Source organism: Hemitrygon akajei, chromosome 10 (genome assembly GCF_048418815.1).
Source record: "Hemitrygon akajei chromosome 10, sHemAka1.3, whole genome shotgun sequence".
NCBI classification, from domain to species: Eukaryota; Metazoa; Chordata; class Chondrichthyes; order Myliobatiformes; family Dasyatidae; genus Hemitrygon; species Hemitrygon akajei.
In genome coordinates this window covers 112383571-112401548 of record NC_133133.1, presented here as the reverse complement: position 1 = coordinate 112401548, position 17978 = coordinate 112383571, and the positions used below count along the sequence as shown (strand labels likewise).

The following is a 17978-nucleotide window of genomic DNA, read 5'->3' as shown; positions in this document are numbered from 1 at the left end:
CCTCTCATCATCTTGTACACCTCTATCAGGTGACCTCTCATCCTCTGTCATTCCAAGGGGAAAAGGCCAAGTTCACTCAAACCTATTTAAAGCAGAGGCTGATAGTTTCTTGATTAGTAATGGCTTCAAACGTTATTGGAAGAAGGTGGGAGAATAGGGTCAAGAGGGAAAATAAATCAGCCATGATGGAATGGCGGAGCAGACTCGATGGGCTGAATGGCTTAGTTCTGCTCCTGTGTTGTCATGGTCTAATACTGTATGAGGTTCTATTCTAGTTTGTGTTTGGCCATGCTGTGGTGGTGAAGAAGGCTTCAGTCCCTAAACTTACACTTAACTGCTTCAAACTGCAACATACCACCTTATATCTCATCCCTGTCTCTCACTTCTCTGTACTGGCTAGATGTGACACATACAGATGATCTTTAATTGGATAGTGCGGGCCTGCTGGGCCTCTGAATGTCCATGTGCCTCTAAAGCAAAATAAAATAAAGAACAAGGTAGATGGTGAGGTCGAGCCCCATATCATCATACAAGGGAACCATTCAATAGTTTTATAACAGTGAGGTAGAAGCCTGTTCTTGAGCCTTAGGAATCCTTTATAGTAATATTAGAAGCTGTTACTGAACTTTCAGTTATGGATCTTCAGTTGCTATACCTCCTGCCTGATGGCAGCATTGTGAATTGCTATGATAAGATGCAAATCAATGTACAATATAAATTTATTATCAAAGTACGTGTAGCCCCTTAGCATGCCTCAGGCTCGCTCAGCTCGCTGCCGTCTGGGGGGGGGCAGCACTCGGCTCCGCCAAACTGGGTAATCAGCTTGTGTGGATGCTGTGTGATGTCCCCACCCCGCCAAATAACAAACAGTACACCATATGCAATTACACTTTATAGATATTACTAAAACTAAGTGATTAGTAACAATACAGTATATATGAAGGAAAAGAAAATAAAGAAAAGGTGCCAAACTTATCAAAGTCCAAACCACTTTGTACACAACCGTTGGAGCTCAATTAACGAAGTCTTCTGGCCACCATTCGATCCCCTCCGACCTCCTCTCCTCGTAGCTCACTACCACCCAAAGTGATCAACCAAGCACCCCTGACACGTCTCCTCACCGAAAATCCTGGCCTCAGACCCCCCCGCTCGGGGTCCGTTCCATCGCTCAGCTTACAGCATCGCGTCCTCTCTCTCTCACACCCTTGCGCCGACTCCCCAAAAGCCTGCCAACACTAGCTTACCAACCCACAAGAAGGAATAACCTCCATCCCAATTGGTTAACAAACGAATACAATTCTCGTTATCAGTAAATTTTAACCCAAACAGGTTATGAGAGAAAGTACTTATCATAACAAAGAAGCATTTCTACTTTTAACAAAACAAAGAAGCCATTTTGATTAACACATACAGAAACATAAAGAAAGAAGAAACCCCAATACAAAGAAAAAAAACCCTTACATACGTTTATGTCACCATATACTACTCTGAAATTCCTTTGCATGTGGGCATTCACAGTAGAACAAAGAAGTACAACAGAATCAATGAAAGTTTCCCTTAAATGGAAAGTCCTACGAAAAGTAGTGGATATGGCCCAGTCCATCATGGGTAAAGCGCTCCCCACCATTCAGCACTTCTACACAGAACACTGTCACAGGAAAGCAGCATCCATCATCAGGGACTTCCACCATCCAGGACATGCTCTCTTCTCCTGCTGCCATCAGGAAGAAGCCTCAGGACTCACACCACCAGGTTCAGGAACAAGTATTACCCCTCAACTATCAGGCTCCTGAACCAAACTTCACTCAACTTCACTTGCCCCATCATTGAAATATTCCCACAACCTATGGACTCACTTTTAAGGACTCATCATCTCATATTCTCAATATTTATTGTTTATTTATTTATAATTATTTATTTCTTTTTGTACTTGCACAGCTTGTTGTCTTTCGCACACTGGTTGAACACTCAAGTTGGTGCGGTCTTCTATTGATTCTGTTATGGTTATTATTCTATCCATTTATTAAGTATGCCACAAGAAGATGAACCTCAAGGTTGGATTTGGTAACATATGTATTGATAATAAATTTGCTTTAAATCTTGAACAAAGACTGACAAGCTACAAATGTGCAAAAAGAGACAAGTCATGCAAATAATAAATAATATTGAGAACATGAGTTGTAGAGTCCACAGGTTGTGGAATCAGTTCAGAGTAGTTATCCATGCTGAGGCAGGAGCCTGATGGTTGAAGAATAATAAATGTTCATGAATCTGGTGGTGTGGGACTTAGGGCTCTGGTGTCTATTTCTTGATAGCAGCATGAGAAGACAGCGTGGCCTGGTTGTCGGGGTCCTTGGTGATAGATGCCGCTGGAGGCAGTGGGTCTGTAGATGGTACTTGTGACCTCTGTGTTTCCACCTTTGACCTCTGCTCTTCCTATGCAGGTGGGTGCTGTGTGCCAATCATACAGAACCCGTGAAGGGATTTCTGGGTCGCTACTTGCGTCGTAAGCTGATTGAGACGGAAATTGACAAAAACATGCGCAACAATGACCTCCTGAGAATTATTGACTGGATTCCCAAAGTGTGGCAGCATCTCAATGGCTTCCTGGAATCTCACAGTTCTTCTGACGTGACCATTGGTGAGTTGCAGTTGAAGGTATCACCCAATGTCAAGTTGAAGATTATTGTCAGGAGCATAAACTTCAGGTGTAAACACCATGAAAGTCAAGTTTTGAATCAGCAGCACAATTCATTGCAAACACAATCAGCGTATGTTGCAACTCCATAAAACTTTGGTTTACTACACTTAGAGTATTGGGTTTAGTTCTAGGTACCTCATTATAGGAGGAATGTAGAAGTTTTAGAGAGGGTGCCAAGGAAATTTACCAAGATTTGAGAACATGCTTATGAAGGAAGGTTGAGCACGCTAAAGGTTTTTCACTTTGGAGTGACAGAAGATGAAAGGCAATTTGATAGAGGTGAACAAGGTTATTAGAGGCATAGAGAGTGAACCGCCAGCGTCTTTTTCCCAGGACAGCAATGGCCGATACCAAAGGGAGTGGAGAAAAGTTTTGCGGAGATGTCAGAAATAGATTGTTTTACACGGAGAGTGGTAGGTGCCTGGAAGGTGCTGCCAGGGGTGGTGGTCGAGACATTTAAGAGACTCTCAGATGGAAGAAAAATGGAGGCTAATGGGCTCTTTAGGAGGGCAAGGCTACTGAGGCTCCTGTATCATCTTCCTGAAGGCAATAAAGTGAATAGAGAGAGAGGGAGAGGGGGGAGGGGGGAGGGGGTGAGAATGAGACATAGCCCAAGATGGTATCAGGGTTTTTCAGCTCAATTCAAGAACCTGATGGTAGAGGGAAAGAAGCTGTTGTTGATCCTTGAAGAGTGGGTCTATGGGCTCCTGTACCTCCTTCCTGATGGTAGCAATGAGAAGAGGGCATGCCCTGGATGGTGATCCTCCAGTCAGAGTAGGATCTCTTAAAACTCATTCAGAGCAGTAGGATCTTTACTACCAAGCTGTCACAGTGAAGATAGAGACCAGGCTGGCTAACAATGGCAGATGTCTCTTCCTGGGGGTCAGTGGTAAACTGGAAGCATTTTCCTGACATTTCTGGTGGAGTTGCAAAGTCATACAACATGAAAGCAGGCCATTTGGCCCAATCAGTTCATGCTGACCAAGATCCCCCATCCAAGCTAGTCCCATTTTTAAATTTTATTTCTATTTTTATATAGTGATACAGCGTGGAATAGGCTTTTGCAGCCCATGAGTCACACTGCCCAGCAACTCACTTATTTAATGCTAGCCTAATTACAGAACAATTTACAATGACAAGTTAACCTACTAACCAAAATGTCTCTGGACTGTGGGAGGAAACTGGAGCACCTGGAGGAAACCCACATGAACACAGGAAGGATATACAGACTTCTTACAGATGGCATCAGAATTGAACTCTGACCTCTGATGCCCGGAGCTCTAATAGCGTCACTCTATTTGCTGTGCCACCCATTTGCCCACATTTAGCCCATACATGGCCTCCTAGTCCTTTGCTAGCCATGTACCTGTCCAATGGTCTTTTAAAACTTGTTATTGTACCTGCCTCAACTGCTCCTCTGGCAGATCATTCCACTTAGATGTTGCCCTCTGTGTAAAAAAGTTTTACCTTAAATTCCTGGTAAATCACTCCCCTCTCACCTTAAACCTAGGCCCTCTAGTTCTTGATTCCCCAGCTCTGTGAAGAAAGACTGAGTGCATTCACCATATCTATGTCCCTCATGATTTTATACAGATCAACCCTCAGTCTTATACACTCTAAGATATAATGTCCTAGCTTGCCCAAACTCTCTCATAACTCAGCCCCTCAATTCCAGGCAACATCCTCATAAATCTTTCCTGCACTCTTTCCCGTTTCTTTTGCTTTGTGATACAGGTTGGCCACCACAAATCCGGACTGATTGGGACCTGTGCAGTGCCGGATTAGTGATTTTGCCAAATCACAGGTGGCTGGGTTAGGATTAAATAAATAAACTGCTCTAACCCATTTGATGATCACCTCACCCTTGGATAATAAAGGAAAAAACAAACAAGTGAAAAGCAATCTTTCACAAGTTCCTGTACTGGTCTGCCAGAGTCAACAGCACTCAATAGCTGCTTCACAAACATGGAGCGATATTTACCCTTCAAAGAGTGTAATATGCCATTGTCCAGGGTTTGAATTAATAATGTGCAGTTAGGTGGCAGCTAGATACTGTAAACATTATTCTTTACCAAGAGTTCTGCTTTTGAATGCGCAGAGCCATTATCTAAAATCAGTACTACCTTACCATTTTTGTCCAGACCACAGAGGCACAGTGTGCTTTCGTTTCTGGAACAAAGTAATGTTCGAACCATTCCAATGTTGTATTCCATCCTTTTTTCCTGGCACACGGTAAATTACTGGAAATGGCTTCATGACTTTGAAAGCTCTGGGACGTAAACTTTTGCCAATGCCTAACAACTTACCCCTGTGGGTCCCTGCAGCATTAGAGCTGCTCGACACAGTGACACGATCTTTTGATGTTTTAAAACCTGCTGGTGGTTCTGCATCCTCTGTGGGCAGTGTTCGTTTTGGAGTACAACGCTAATATAAGGTGGTTTCATCCTGATAGTACACCTGCTCGGGACTTAAGTTTTCATCAGAGACTAACTTAGCGAACTCATCAACAAACACAGCAGCTGCTTCCCTGTCTGCTGACTGTTTTTCATCACACACGACGTGAAGTTTCATGCCATGCCATCGCTTGAAATGCTGAAGCCGTCCTTCATTGTAATCACACCCATAATCCAGTCCTAATTCTTCATGGAATAATTTCCTTGGTCCTTCACAGTTCTACACCTTTGCTGATGCAGAGTTTAAACCACTTTATGAGGACTTTATCTAGTTGTGAACATTTTCCATATTTCATTGTTTTCCTTATGCATATCTTTTTTTGATTCACTGTCAGCAAAGAGCTGAAGAAACTTTTCTTTTTGTTTCTTTATATCATAAACTGTGGAAGAATCAATGTTATACAAGTCACATATTCTTTTTACAGACACACGACTGTCAGATTTTATCAGAACTTCCACCTCATCTTGTATAGATTAAAAAATGGCATTTGGGCTTTACACCATGAGAAGCACATGATGAAATGACTGGGGCTGGATAAGCACAGATTACAAACATAAATGCTGAATAATGCAGAAGAACGACTTGCTTTTTTAAAAGATTGTGCCAACGGCTGATTCTCCTAATGGCGCCAGCAAGACAGTGGTGACGGGTTGGCACAGCGATGTGGAAAATTTGAAATTAGGCTGGGGAAAATTATGTCTGAACCTCTGGTGGAATCAGATTACTGATTGCCAGATTCGAGATGGTCAACTTGTAGTAGATTCCAGAATCCAACTGACTGATGTACATAAGAACATAAGAAATAGGAGCAGGAGTCGGCCATCCTGCCCGTAGAGCCTGCTCCACCATTCAATAAGATCATGGCCGATCTGACCATGGGCTCATCTCCACCTACCCCATAACCCTTAATTCCCTATTATGCAAAAGTCTACCCAACCTTGTCTTAAATATATTTACTGAGGTAGCCTCCACTTCTTCATTGGGCAGAGACTTCTACAGATTCACCACTGTCTGGGAAAAGCATCTCTGTCCTAAATCTACTCTCCCGAATCTTGAGGTAATGTCCTCTAGTTCTAGTCTCACCTATCAGTGGAAACAACTTTCCTGCTATCCCTTTCATAATTTTATATGGTTCTATAAGATCTCCTCTCAATCTTCTGAATTCCAGTGAGTACAGCCCCAGGCAACTCAATCTCTCCTCATAGTCTAACCCCCTCATCTCTAGAATCAACCTGGTGAACCTCCTCTGCATTGCCTCCAAAGCCAGTATATTCTTCCTTAAGTAAGGAGACCAGAAATACACACAGTACTCCAGGTGCAGCCTCACCAGTACCTTGTACAGTTGCAGCATAACCTCCTTGCTCTTAAATTCAATCCCTCTTGCAATGAAGGCCAACATCCCATTTGCCTTCTTGATAGCCTCCTGCACCTGCAAACCAACCTTTTTGTGATTCATTTAAATAATAATCTTCTCTTTCATTTTTCCTTCCAAAGTGGATGACCTCGCATTTACCAACATTGTACTCCATCTGCCAGACCCTTGCCCACTCACTTAACCTATCTATATCTCTCTGCAGACTCTCCATATCTTCTTTCCCACTCAGTTCCGTATCATCAGCTAACTTAGATACACTACACTCCGTCCCCTCTTCCAGATCGTTGTGTCTATCGTGAACACCAGCAGCACACAGCTCACCACTGATTGCCAACAAGAGTAACACCCATGTATCCTAGCTCTCTGCTTTCAATCCCATATCCATGCTAACACAACTCTGTACCTGAATTTCAGTCCCCATTAGCAATGATGCTCCAGTAACATAAAGCCAAGGCCTACAAAATCCACACAAACCCTGGAGGTTAGTCTCCATCTACGACGAGGGAAAAACAGTCGACTTTTCGGGCTAAGGCCCTTCATCAGGATGAGAAAGGAAGGGGGAAGAAGGTGGAATGATAAGTGGGGGAGGGGAATGAACACAAGCTGGCAGGTGATAGGTGAGAGCAGGTGAGGGGGAGCTAGGTGGGTGGGAGAGAGAGGGAAATGAAATGAGAAGTTGGAATGTGATAGACAGAAAAGGTAAAGGGTGCAGAAGAAGGAATCTGATTGGAGAGTAAAGTGGATCATGGGAGAAAAGGAAGGAAGAGTGATGCACCATCAACAACTCTCGGAGACGGGAAGTGAACGATAGGCTTTTATTAGCAGCAAAAAGGGAGCATGACATCTTGGAGACTGAGGGGGGAGCAGTGCCTCCAATCGCCTTTATACATGGTTCTGTGGGAGAAGCCACAGGAGCAGTCAGCAGAGGGGCGTGTCCAGACAGGTATACATAGTTTACCACAAAGAGGGCACCAGAGAGAGGTAATAGGCAGTTGAAGACAAGAGGAGAGGTAACAGCTTACCTTCTCATTCTGGCTGCATCACACTTCCTTTCCAGATGTAATGAGGGTCCTAACCCAAACCGCCGACTGTTTATTCATTTCCATGGATGCTGCCTGACCTCCAGTACTGTGGTATTTTTAATTAACAAGATATCCACAATATTGCGACGCTCTGGGGGGGCGTGGTCAACAACCCACCCCTGTACTTCAAATGACCAGCACTGTGTTATTGTTCCTGTGTTAAAATGCTTTTGTGGGATTATGGTGGGAAGTTCCAGTCCATTTATTGTTACATTTTAGCTTGGGTTATGTACATGTGTATTTGTGGGTCACCCTGACTGTAACCAGGGTGTGTGATGGTCACCTCCCCCATCAGTGTGAGACTGGTTGGGTCCACTCTCTGGGTCATGGTGCCCGGTCTGTTTGGTGTTTATCACAATAAACCCATTGTTGAGTTCAATGAACTTCCTCGTCTGTCATTATGTACCAAATGCTTCCACAGTATATTTCATGTAGTCTGTGATTTATTTATCAATCTTCTATGTTTTAGGTCCCCGTCTCTTCCTCTCCTGCCCTCTAGAGGTGGATGGTTCCAGGGTATGGTTCACGGACCTGTGGAACTATTCTCTAATCCCTTACCTTCTGGAAGCTGTTCGAGAGGGTCTTCAGGTAAATGCTGGTGCAAAGTTTTTCCCCAAGCCCTATTTGGCAAATGCAAGCACAGTGCCATTGATTACCGATCAGTGTTCAATTCCTGCCGCGGTCTGGAAGATGTTTGGACGTTTTCCCTGTGGCCAGTTTATTCGGCAGAGTAAATTGCCGTGTCAAGCTGTGATGCACCCGGAAAGAATTTTTATTTTTTTATTTTGAACAGACCTTTCTAGCTCAGCAACCCACCTGTTCACTTACTTGTCATTTTCATTTAAAAATCTTTTTTATTAATTATTATTGAAGATTAACAAAAAAAAGATACATTAAGTCAATATATCATTATGTACAATAAGGAATTAAATTAGCAAATAACTGATTGACAAAGCTAAGCAATATATCAATAATAATAGGAGAAAACAAAGTGTTAAATATTTTTTTTGAAAGAAAAAGAAGCAAAAAATAAGAACCACTACTAACTAAAAGAACCCCTACTAACTGAAAGAAAACAAAAAGAAACCATTGGGAGCACAACCCCGGAGCTATACATCATACAAGCTTCCATACACTTATTTGGAGATACAGCACGGAAAAGGCCCTTCCGGCCACTGAGCCATGCTGTCAATCACCCTCGATGTTAACGATTCACAAAGTAGCATGTCTTTGGACTGTAAGTGGAAACCAGAGCACCCGGAGGAAACCCATGCTCGCATAGGGACAACATACAAACTTTCTTACCGAGTCTGGAATTGAACTCTGAACTCTGGTGCCCCGAGCTGTAATAGCTTCACGCTTACTGCCACGCTGCCATGGTGCCACTCCTGGCGCTCACGCGTTGAGAGGAGCACAGTTTAGTGCTGGGGTGCTGGGGTCACTGAGCACTGAGCTGCTGGATTCACACACTGTGTCTCACCCTTCAGCTGTACGGTACCAGAGCAGAGTGGGAGGACCCTTCCCGCTGGGTGCTGGACACATATCCATGGACCAGCTGCTCCCTTCAGCAGGACTGGCCATGTCTTCTCCAGCTGCGGCCTGAAGACGTTGGCTACGACGGGCACGTCTCCACCAAGGAAGGGGGCTCCTCCAAGCACGTTCCTCAGAGTGACAGCGACAGAGACCCGTTGGTGAGTGATCCCACTGAGACGCTGCCCGTGAGGTGGGTGGGACTGGGATTAGACTGACGCAGTGAGAGGCAGCCACTGTGGGCTCGTCACACACTCTGGTCAGGAGTGAATAGGCAGGCTCTGAATTGTTCCTCACGGTGCAGAATTAAAATGTAAGTGAGTATACGCAGAGCGATATTAGTGATGTGTACAGTGTGACGGAGAGGAACATACAGACATTTACATGGACACATATGCAGACGATACATTTGTAAATTCATTCGCAGTCAGACACACGACAGAGACATGTACCCTCACACAAACCCTCACAGAGACGCACATCTGCATGGAAACATAATCTTTCACACTCACAAGCACTTGCCTACAGGTCCTCTGTCTTTTATTAGATGTTTTCCCTAGACACAAGTTAGGTGATGAAAATTTAAGACCATAAGGCACAAGAACAGAATTAGGCCACTTGGCCTATCAAGTATGCTCCACTATTCAATCATGGATGATTTATTTACCCTTTCAAACCCATTCTCCTGCCTTCTCCCTGTAACCTTTGAGCCCTTGCTAATGAAGAACCTGTCAACCTCCACTTTAAATTTCCCCAATGCCTTGACCTCCACAGCTGTCTGTGGCAATGAATTCCACAAACCTCACCCTCTGGCTAAAGAAATTCCTCCTTATTTCTGTTTTAAAGGGATGTCCTTGCATTCTGAGGCTGTGCCCTCTGGTCCTAGACTCTCCCACTAACAGAAGCGTCCCCTCCACGTTCACTCTATCTAGGCCTTATAATTTTTGGTAGGTTGCAATGATATTCCCCTCTCATTCTAAACAACAACACTCTTCATACATTAACCCTTTCATTCCCAGGATCTTTCTTGTGAGCGTCCTCTTCAAGGCAAACAAACGTTTCAGAATAAAAATCAGAATCAGAATCTGGTTTTATATCACTGGAAAATGCTGTGAAATTTGTTGTTTTGCTGCAGCAGTACAATGCAATACATACTAAAAATATGAATCATAATAAGAAATAGATATACGTATTTACACTTCTAATCTCTCAATGAGGGCTGGTGTGTGTTCCCTCAACTTCCCTTTTCTGAAGTCCATGATCAATTCCTTGGTCTTACTAATATTAAGTGCAAGGTTGTTGTTTCAGCACCACTCAACCAGCTGATTTATCTCACTCCTGTACGCCTTCTTGTCACCATCTGAAATTCTGCCAACCATAATTGTGTCATTGGCATTTGAGCAGTGCCTAGCCTCAATGTTGTGGCTGTAGAGAGAGTAGAGCACTGGGCTAAGCATGCATCCTTGAGGTGTGCCACTGTTGATTATCAGCGAGGAGGAAATGTTATCTCTGATCTATACTGACTGTTATCTCCTGATGAGGAAGTCAAGGATCCAGTTGCAGAGGAAGGTACAGACACCCAGGTTTTAGAGCTTGTTGTTATCACTTAGGGTATGATTTCTTCGATAATGGGTCCAAAACCGCTCAAAATACTTCAAATGTTGTCTGACCAATGAGCTATCTTGTGCTTGCACACCAAATGCCTTTGATGGCGGTAATAACCCAATATTAGCCTGAAATTTCCCAGAATTAATAGAAACCTAGAAACAGAAAACCTCCAGCACAGTAACAGCCCTTCGGCCCACGATGCTGTGCTGAACATGTACCTACTTTAGAAATTACTTAGGGTGACCCATAACCTATTTTTCTAAGCTCCATGTACCTATCCAGGAGTCTCTTAAAAGACCCTTTTGTATCCACCTCCACCACTGCCACTGGCAGCCCATTCCACGCACTACTCTTCGTAAAAGACTTACCCCTGACATCTCCTCTGCACCTACTTCCAAGCACCTTAAAACTGTGCTAGCCATTTCAGCCCTGGGGAAAAGCCTCTGACTATCCACATGATCAATGCCTCTCATTAGTGTCTAATCTTCTCTTAGATGAACATGTTGATGAGGCTCCAGGAGGCGGCCAACTACTCGAGCGCACAGAGCTGTGACAGCGACAGCACGAGTCACCACGATGACATCCTGGATTCGTCTTTGGAGTCGACTCTCTGAAGCAGGGGTCGGAACGGCGGACTGCTCGTCAGAAACCCAAACCTGCCACCCGTGTCTACTGATGCTGCGAGGCAGCAAACGAGAGCTCAGTGCCAAGGCCGGTCTGCAGATTGCATGGAAACAGGGGTGTTTAGAGAGAGCTTGTACAGCCTGAACAATCTGTGCTGGACTGCACGCTAGCAGGCACAGACTCAGCATGGTTGGACCGCAGGTTGGATTTGTGGGTGTTTGTATGAATAAAATACCACACACACATGTACACATGTGTATATATATACACACACACACACACACACACACAAATGCATTCACACACAGACGCACGCACACACACACACATGCACACGCACACACACTCGCACACGCACGCACACACACTCGCACACGCACACACACACACACATACATACACAAATGCATTCACACTCGCACACACACATACACAAATGCATTCACGCATAGACGCACACAAACACACACAGACGCACGCACACACACACGCACGCAGCACACACACACACACTCGCACACGCACACACGCACGCACATACACAGATGCATTCACACACAGACGCACGCAAACACACACAGACACGCACACACACACGCACGCACACACACATACATACACAAATGCATTCACACACACGCACACACACACACATACACAAATGCATTCACACACAGACGCACGCAAACACACACAGACACGCACACACACATACATACACAAATGCATTCACACACACGCACACACACACACACACACGCACGCACGCACACACACACACGCACGCACACACACGCACACACACACACGCACGCACACACACGCACACACACACAATCAAGTAAAGAACTTGCACATAAATTAAGCCAAACTGGAAACCTTACAAAGTATTTAGACATCCAAACCTCTGATATGAGGTGCTGTAGTGTAGGGATCAGTCACTGTACCATTTCTACCCTGACCTCTGACCTGACCTCCACTTCCTTGGTGCTGGTTGGAACAGCTGGACAGTCCGTCGTTTACACCCCTCACTGACTCCACACTTGGAGACCTTGCACACAATAAGCACAAAATAAAGAGGGAGGGTGTAATGTGTGTAATCACAGTGGGGCTGGCTCATTCAAACTCGCTGGACATACCTCAGCTTTCTTGGTGCTGAAGCATTCCAAACACACTCCCTATCCAACAGGCTTTTTCCCTCTGGATTTCTATTGCTGTATATTTTTTTACAGGTCTCCTAACTTGACGGGAAGGTCCCCCAGTCATCAGACCAACTTAAACATGCAACACTGGTGCAAGTGATAAACTTAGTTTGCGAAGGGCTACATCACCACGGGTTTTGGGAAGTCTCAGTGAGTCACATTCTAAACATGGTGCTGCAATCACTTGCCTTATTCCCAACAGTGAAATATAGCAAACCAATCCTCAGCAGTGTTGGAAGGGAGCGGGGTAATTACACACTCGCCAGGTAGTGCAAGGGTCAACGTCTTCAGGGTATTTCTCTTGCACCGAAACATGAGGGCAGCTTGACTGATCCTCGCATACTCCTCTCTCATTGTGTGTGCGTCTCTCTTCCTTTCCCCCTCCCCCTTCCCCCACCCCCCCATGTTTATCAACGGAGTTCAGAATTCGTCGAGGACAATGCTTGGTGGGTTGCCTCAGCAGTTCTCCACTGAAGGTCGTCTAGAAGGCTGATCACTCGTAAGAAGAGCACAAATTGTTTGCTTTCTATAGATTTCCAGCATGTTTCTACTACCTGTTTGCAAGCCCAAATCTCACCCAAGGGTAACAACAACAAGGGTCTCCCATCTTCCCCTACCCTGGACAAACTCCCACTCCCCTTACTGTTCAAGAGTTCTCTCAGACCTGGTTATCCCGATTCTGTCTGCCTCGGGTTAAATGTATTCTCCTCAACTTGCGTTCCTGTGATCAGTGGAGGCAACTTGCTTCCACTTTGAGGTGTGAGAGATGGAGAGGGAGGGGAAGATGTTGCATTACAATGGGGTTTATGTCTGGTTACTCTGAGTGGGTTAGGGTGGGGCTCTTTGCATTAGGGTTTTTGCACAATTTTGGGAAGCTGTAAATGAAAAAAGGAGGAAGAGTTAGGAAAGTTTTTTTTTGGTTTTGCCTTGCACAGTAAGAAGAGTTGAAAATTCCTTCATGGTGTATTACTTGGTGTAAGCATTTATATTCACTCGAATATGCTGGGATTTTTTGAAAATTCTCTGTGTAGATGGGGTGTGTTTTATCCTGTGTGTGTGGTGACGATGATTGGAATCGGGATCCGCCCGCCATGAGGTCTTGGCTGAGCCGCGGGTAGACGGCTTCCAATATTCAATCATCTGTGTAGTTACCGGCCATCTCAACCAGGTGTCCGGTTTGTTTTAGCACAAGTCTACTGTTAACCTAAGCTGCCGTCTGTGATATATCTCAGTGAGACTTCCGGAGCTTTCCTTTTGTGGAACAGTTTTCTGTAAAACATATTTTATATTCTGTACATTTTGATGTAACATACAATGTAAATAATCAGTGAAAACAAGAGAAACTGGTAAAAACAATCATCAGGAGAGTTTTTTGTAGTCTTTTTAAACATTGAGTTTGTGTACCTGAGTGTAACCGGATTAATGGACGACAGCTAATAATCTCGGTTTTAATGTCTCTGCAGCTTGTATATGGGTTTTTATTTTCCAGATAATGCACACTGTATCTGTCATAAATTATGACTTTGTCATTAAAGTGAAACTATTTATTGAATTAACTTGCTGCTTGACAAATTAGGTTTCTTGCCAGAATTTTATGATTCTGATTGATGCGTGGAAGGTTGGTTGAAATTTTAATGATTAGCTTTATTTGTTATATATACATTGAAGCGTATAGTAAAATGTGTGGTTTGCGTTAACGGCCAACACAGGTCTTGAGAATTGTGCTGGGAGCAGCCCACAGTGTCGCCACACTGCCGGTGCAAACCTAGCATGCCCATGAGCCTAACCCTAACCTGTATGTCATTGGAATGCAGGAGGAAATGGGAACATCCAGAGGAAGCACGTGTGGTCACTCCTTATAGACAGCAGAGGGAATTGAACTCCAACTGGAGATCAGTGGTATTGTAAAGCATTGCAGTAATCACTATTTGGAGAGTTGGAGAGCTTCCTCCAATTGTGACTGAGAAACAAGCAGAAGAAGCAGCCAAAGAGGAGACTGAGTTTCTAAGGTTACAGCTCATCTGAATCTTAGTTCCACATACTTACCATGAACGCCACTCTACTTTCCAGCTTAATTTAGATTTATAGTTGTTCGCGGTGTTGGTGAGTCTGTATTTGGAATATCGTGTTCAGGTGCCATTAACCTGGAGAGAGCTGAGGGGATGTTGCAGGCACTCAAGGAACCGATTTATGGAGAGAAATTGAACAGGTTGGAACTTCATTCATTGGAATATAGGAGAACTGCCAGATAGATTCAGAGTGTCACATAGCATGGGAGAAGACCCTTCAGCCCAACTGGTCCATGCTCACCAAGATGCCTATCTGAACTATTCCCATTTGCCCATATCCCTCTATACCTTTTCTAGCCACGTACCTGTCCAAGTGCCTTTTAAATGTTGATAATGTACCACCTCAACCACTTCCTCTGGCAGCTCATCCCATCCCCAGGTGCAAAAGATGCTCCCCAGGTTCCTATTAATCTCTCCCATCTCACCTTAACCTTCTGTCCCCAACTCTGTGTCCCTCATGATTTGACACACCTCTGTAAGAATACCAACAAGAGAAAATCTGCAGATGCTGGAAATCCAAGCAACACAAGCAAAATGCTGGAGGAACTCAACGGGCCACGCAGCATCTATGGAAAAGAGTATTATTGACTTTTTGGACCAAGACCCATCATCAAGTCTGGAGTTTGAAGGTGGGGGAGGGGAGGAAGAAACACAGGGTGGTAGGTGAAATTGGGAGGGGGATGGGTGAAGTAAAGAGCTGGGAAGTTGATTGGTGAAAAAGATACAAAGCTGAAGAAGGGGGAACCTGATAAGAGAGGACAGAAGGCCAAGGAAGAAAGGAAAGGGGAGGAGCACCAGAGAGAGGTGATGGGCAGGTAAAAAGATAGGTGAGAGAGGAGAAATGGGAATGGGGAATGGTGAAGTGGGGGGGGGGGGGCATTTAAGAAATCGATACTCATGCCACCAGGTTGGAGGCTGCCCAGATGGAATATAGGCTGTCCTGAATGAGGGAGGTGGTGTAGAGGCAGGTGTAGCACTTGTTCCACTTGCAAGGAAAAGTGCCAGGAAGGAGATCAGTGGGGAGGGATGAATGGACAAGGGAGTCACGTAGGGAGTGATCCCTGTGGAAAACCAAAAGTGGGGGGAGGGGAAGATGTGCTTGGTGGTGGGATCTTGTTGGAGATGACAGAAGTTATGGAGAATTATGTGCTGGTGGTTGGTGGGAAGGGTAGGTGAGTACAAGAGGGTGGGGTAGTGGGAGGATGTGGTGAGGACGGATGTGTGTGAAATGGAAAAGATGCGGTTGCAGGCAGCATTGATGGTGAAGGAAGGGAAGCCCTTTCTTTGAAGAAGGAGGACATTGGCCTTGTTCTAGATTGAAAAGCCTCATCCTGAGAGCAGATGCTGCAGTGACAGAGGAATTGCAAGAAGGAGATAGCATTTTTACAAGAAGAGGTATAGTCCAGGTAGTTGTGAGAGTCAGTGGGTTTATAATAGACATCAGTAGATAAGCTGTCTCCATTTTATGAAAATATTTGATAAATGGCTTCCAAGTTTCTTCAAATTTAACCAAGGGATCTTCAAATTTAACTGAGGGATCAAAGGTACCACTTCTAATTTTTTCTAAGTTTAAACAGGATATGGTTTGGGAAAACCATTGAGATGTAGTTGGAGGATTCATCTCTTTCCAATTCAATAAAATAGATCTTCTAGCCATTAAAGTAGCAAATGCAATCATCCGCTGAGCTGAAGAGGGCAGATCAATCATTGGTAAACCAAAAATTGCAGTGATAGGGTGAGGTTCTAAATCAATGTGCAAAACTGTAGAGATTGTATCAAAAATATCTTTCCAATATTTTTCCAAAAGAGGGCAAGACCAAAACATATGAGTCAAAGAGGCTACTTCAGAATGACATCCATCACAGATCGGATTTATATGAGAGTAAAAACGAGCTAGTTTATCTTTAGACGTATGAGCCCTACGCACCACTTTAACTTGAATCAACATATGTTTAGCACAAATAGAAGAGGAGTTAACTAATTGAAAATGTTTCACCCATTTCTCTATAGGTAAAAAAAGTTGAAGTACCTTATCCCATTTGTTTTTAATTCTATCAGATATATCTGCCTGTATTTTCATAATCATATCATAAATGATTGCTATTAAACCCTTTTGATAAGGGTTTAAGCCTAAAATTTTTAGGTTTAAGCCTGTAATTTGACCTTTTCCGATTCCTTTATATTATTTATTAATTTGAGTAGAGGAGCGGAGTTGACAACACTAACGATTTTATCCGATAGAATAGAATAGCCCAGCTTTGTTTAGTTTTAGTTCTGTTTAGTTTTGTTTAGTTTACTTTGTTTTTGATTTTTCAATTTTGGGTTTTTTTCCATCTTTTTATTTCTTTGTATCATGTCTATACTAAGAGTTTGGGAGGTCAATTATATTGGTGTTACTTATAGTTTCTACTTACATGCGTTAATTGCCAACAATGTAATCCCACTCCCTTTGTACTATTGTGACCGTTATGTATTCGTTTTTGAAACATTTAGTAAAAAGATTGAAAAAGAAAGATAGATAAGCTGTCTCCAGAGACAGAGATCGAGAAAAGGTAGGAAGGTGTCAGAAATGGACCTGGTAAATTTGAGGATAGGGTGGAAGTTGGAGGCAAAGTTGATGAAGTCAACGAGCTCTGCATGGGTACAGGAAGTAGCACCAATGCAGTCATCAATGTAGCATAGAAAAGGTTGGGTAGTGACAGCAGTGTAGGCTTAGAACATAAACTGTTCCACATAGGCATTGCTGAGACCCATGCAAGTACCCCTGGCTACACCTTTAGTTTGAATAACTTAGGAGGAGCCAAAGGAGAAATTATTGCGAGTGAGGATAAGGTCCACCAGACAAAGGAGAGTGGTGGTGGAGGGGAACTGGTTGGGTCTGGTGTCCAGAAAGAAACAGAGAGCTTCGAGGCCTTGCTGGTGTGGGATGGAGGTGTATAGGGACTAGACATCCATAGTGCAAGTAAGATGCTCAGGGCCAAGGAACTTGAAATCACTGAAAAGGTCAAGAGCATATGAAGTTTCATGGATGTAAGTAGGAAGGGACTGAATCAGGGGATAAAACTGAGTCAAGGTATGCAGATATGAGTTCAGTGGAGTAGGAACAAGCAGAAAAAATTGGTCTACCCGGACAGGCGGGTTTGGGGAGCTTCCCTTATTCACTCTCATTCTAATGAGTCAATTCCCAACCTTCTCAACCTCTCCCCATAACTCAGCCCCTGGAGTGCTGGCAACAAACTCACAAATCTCCCCTGTGCTCTTTCCAGCTTAATGGCATCATTCCTATAGCAAGGTGACTAAAACTAAACACAATATACCAAATGTAACCTCACC

The 17978-nt window shown here is 44.0% G+C and overlaps 1 protein-coding gene across 1 annotated transcript in view; it reads left to right on the top strand.

The window, feature by feature from the left end:
• Nucleotides 1-14132, top strand: part of nav3 (neuron navigator 3) — a 433465-nt gene extending 419333 nt beyond the window's left edge. The window contains 4 exon segments of the mRNA XM_073058755.1: nucleotides 2445-2641; nucleotides 8082-8200; nucleotides 9100-9303; nucleotides 11245-14132. Of these exon segments, the coding sequence (XP_072914856.1) occupies nucleotides 2445-2641; nucleotides 8082-8200; nucleotides 9100-9303; nucleotides 11245-11364 (640 nt within the window). The 3' untranslated portion in view covers nucleotides 11365-14132.
• Nucleotides 14133-17978: the final 3846 nt, after the last annotated feature.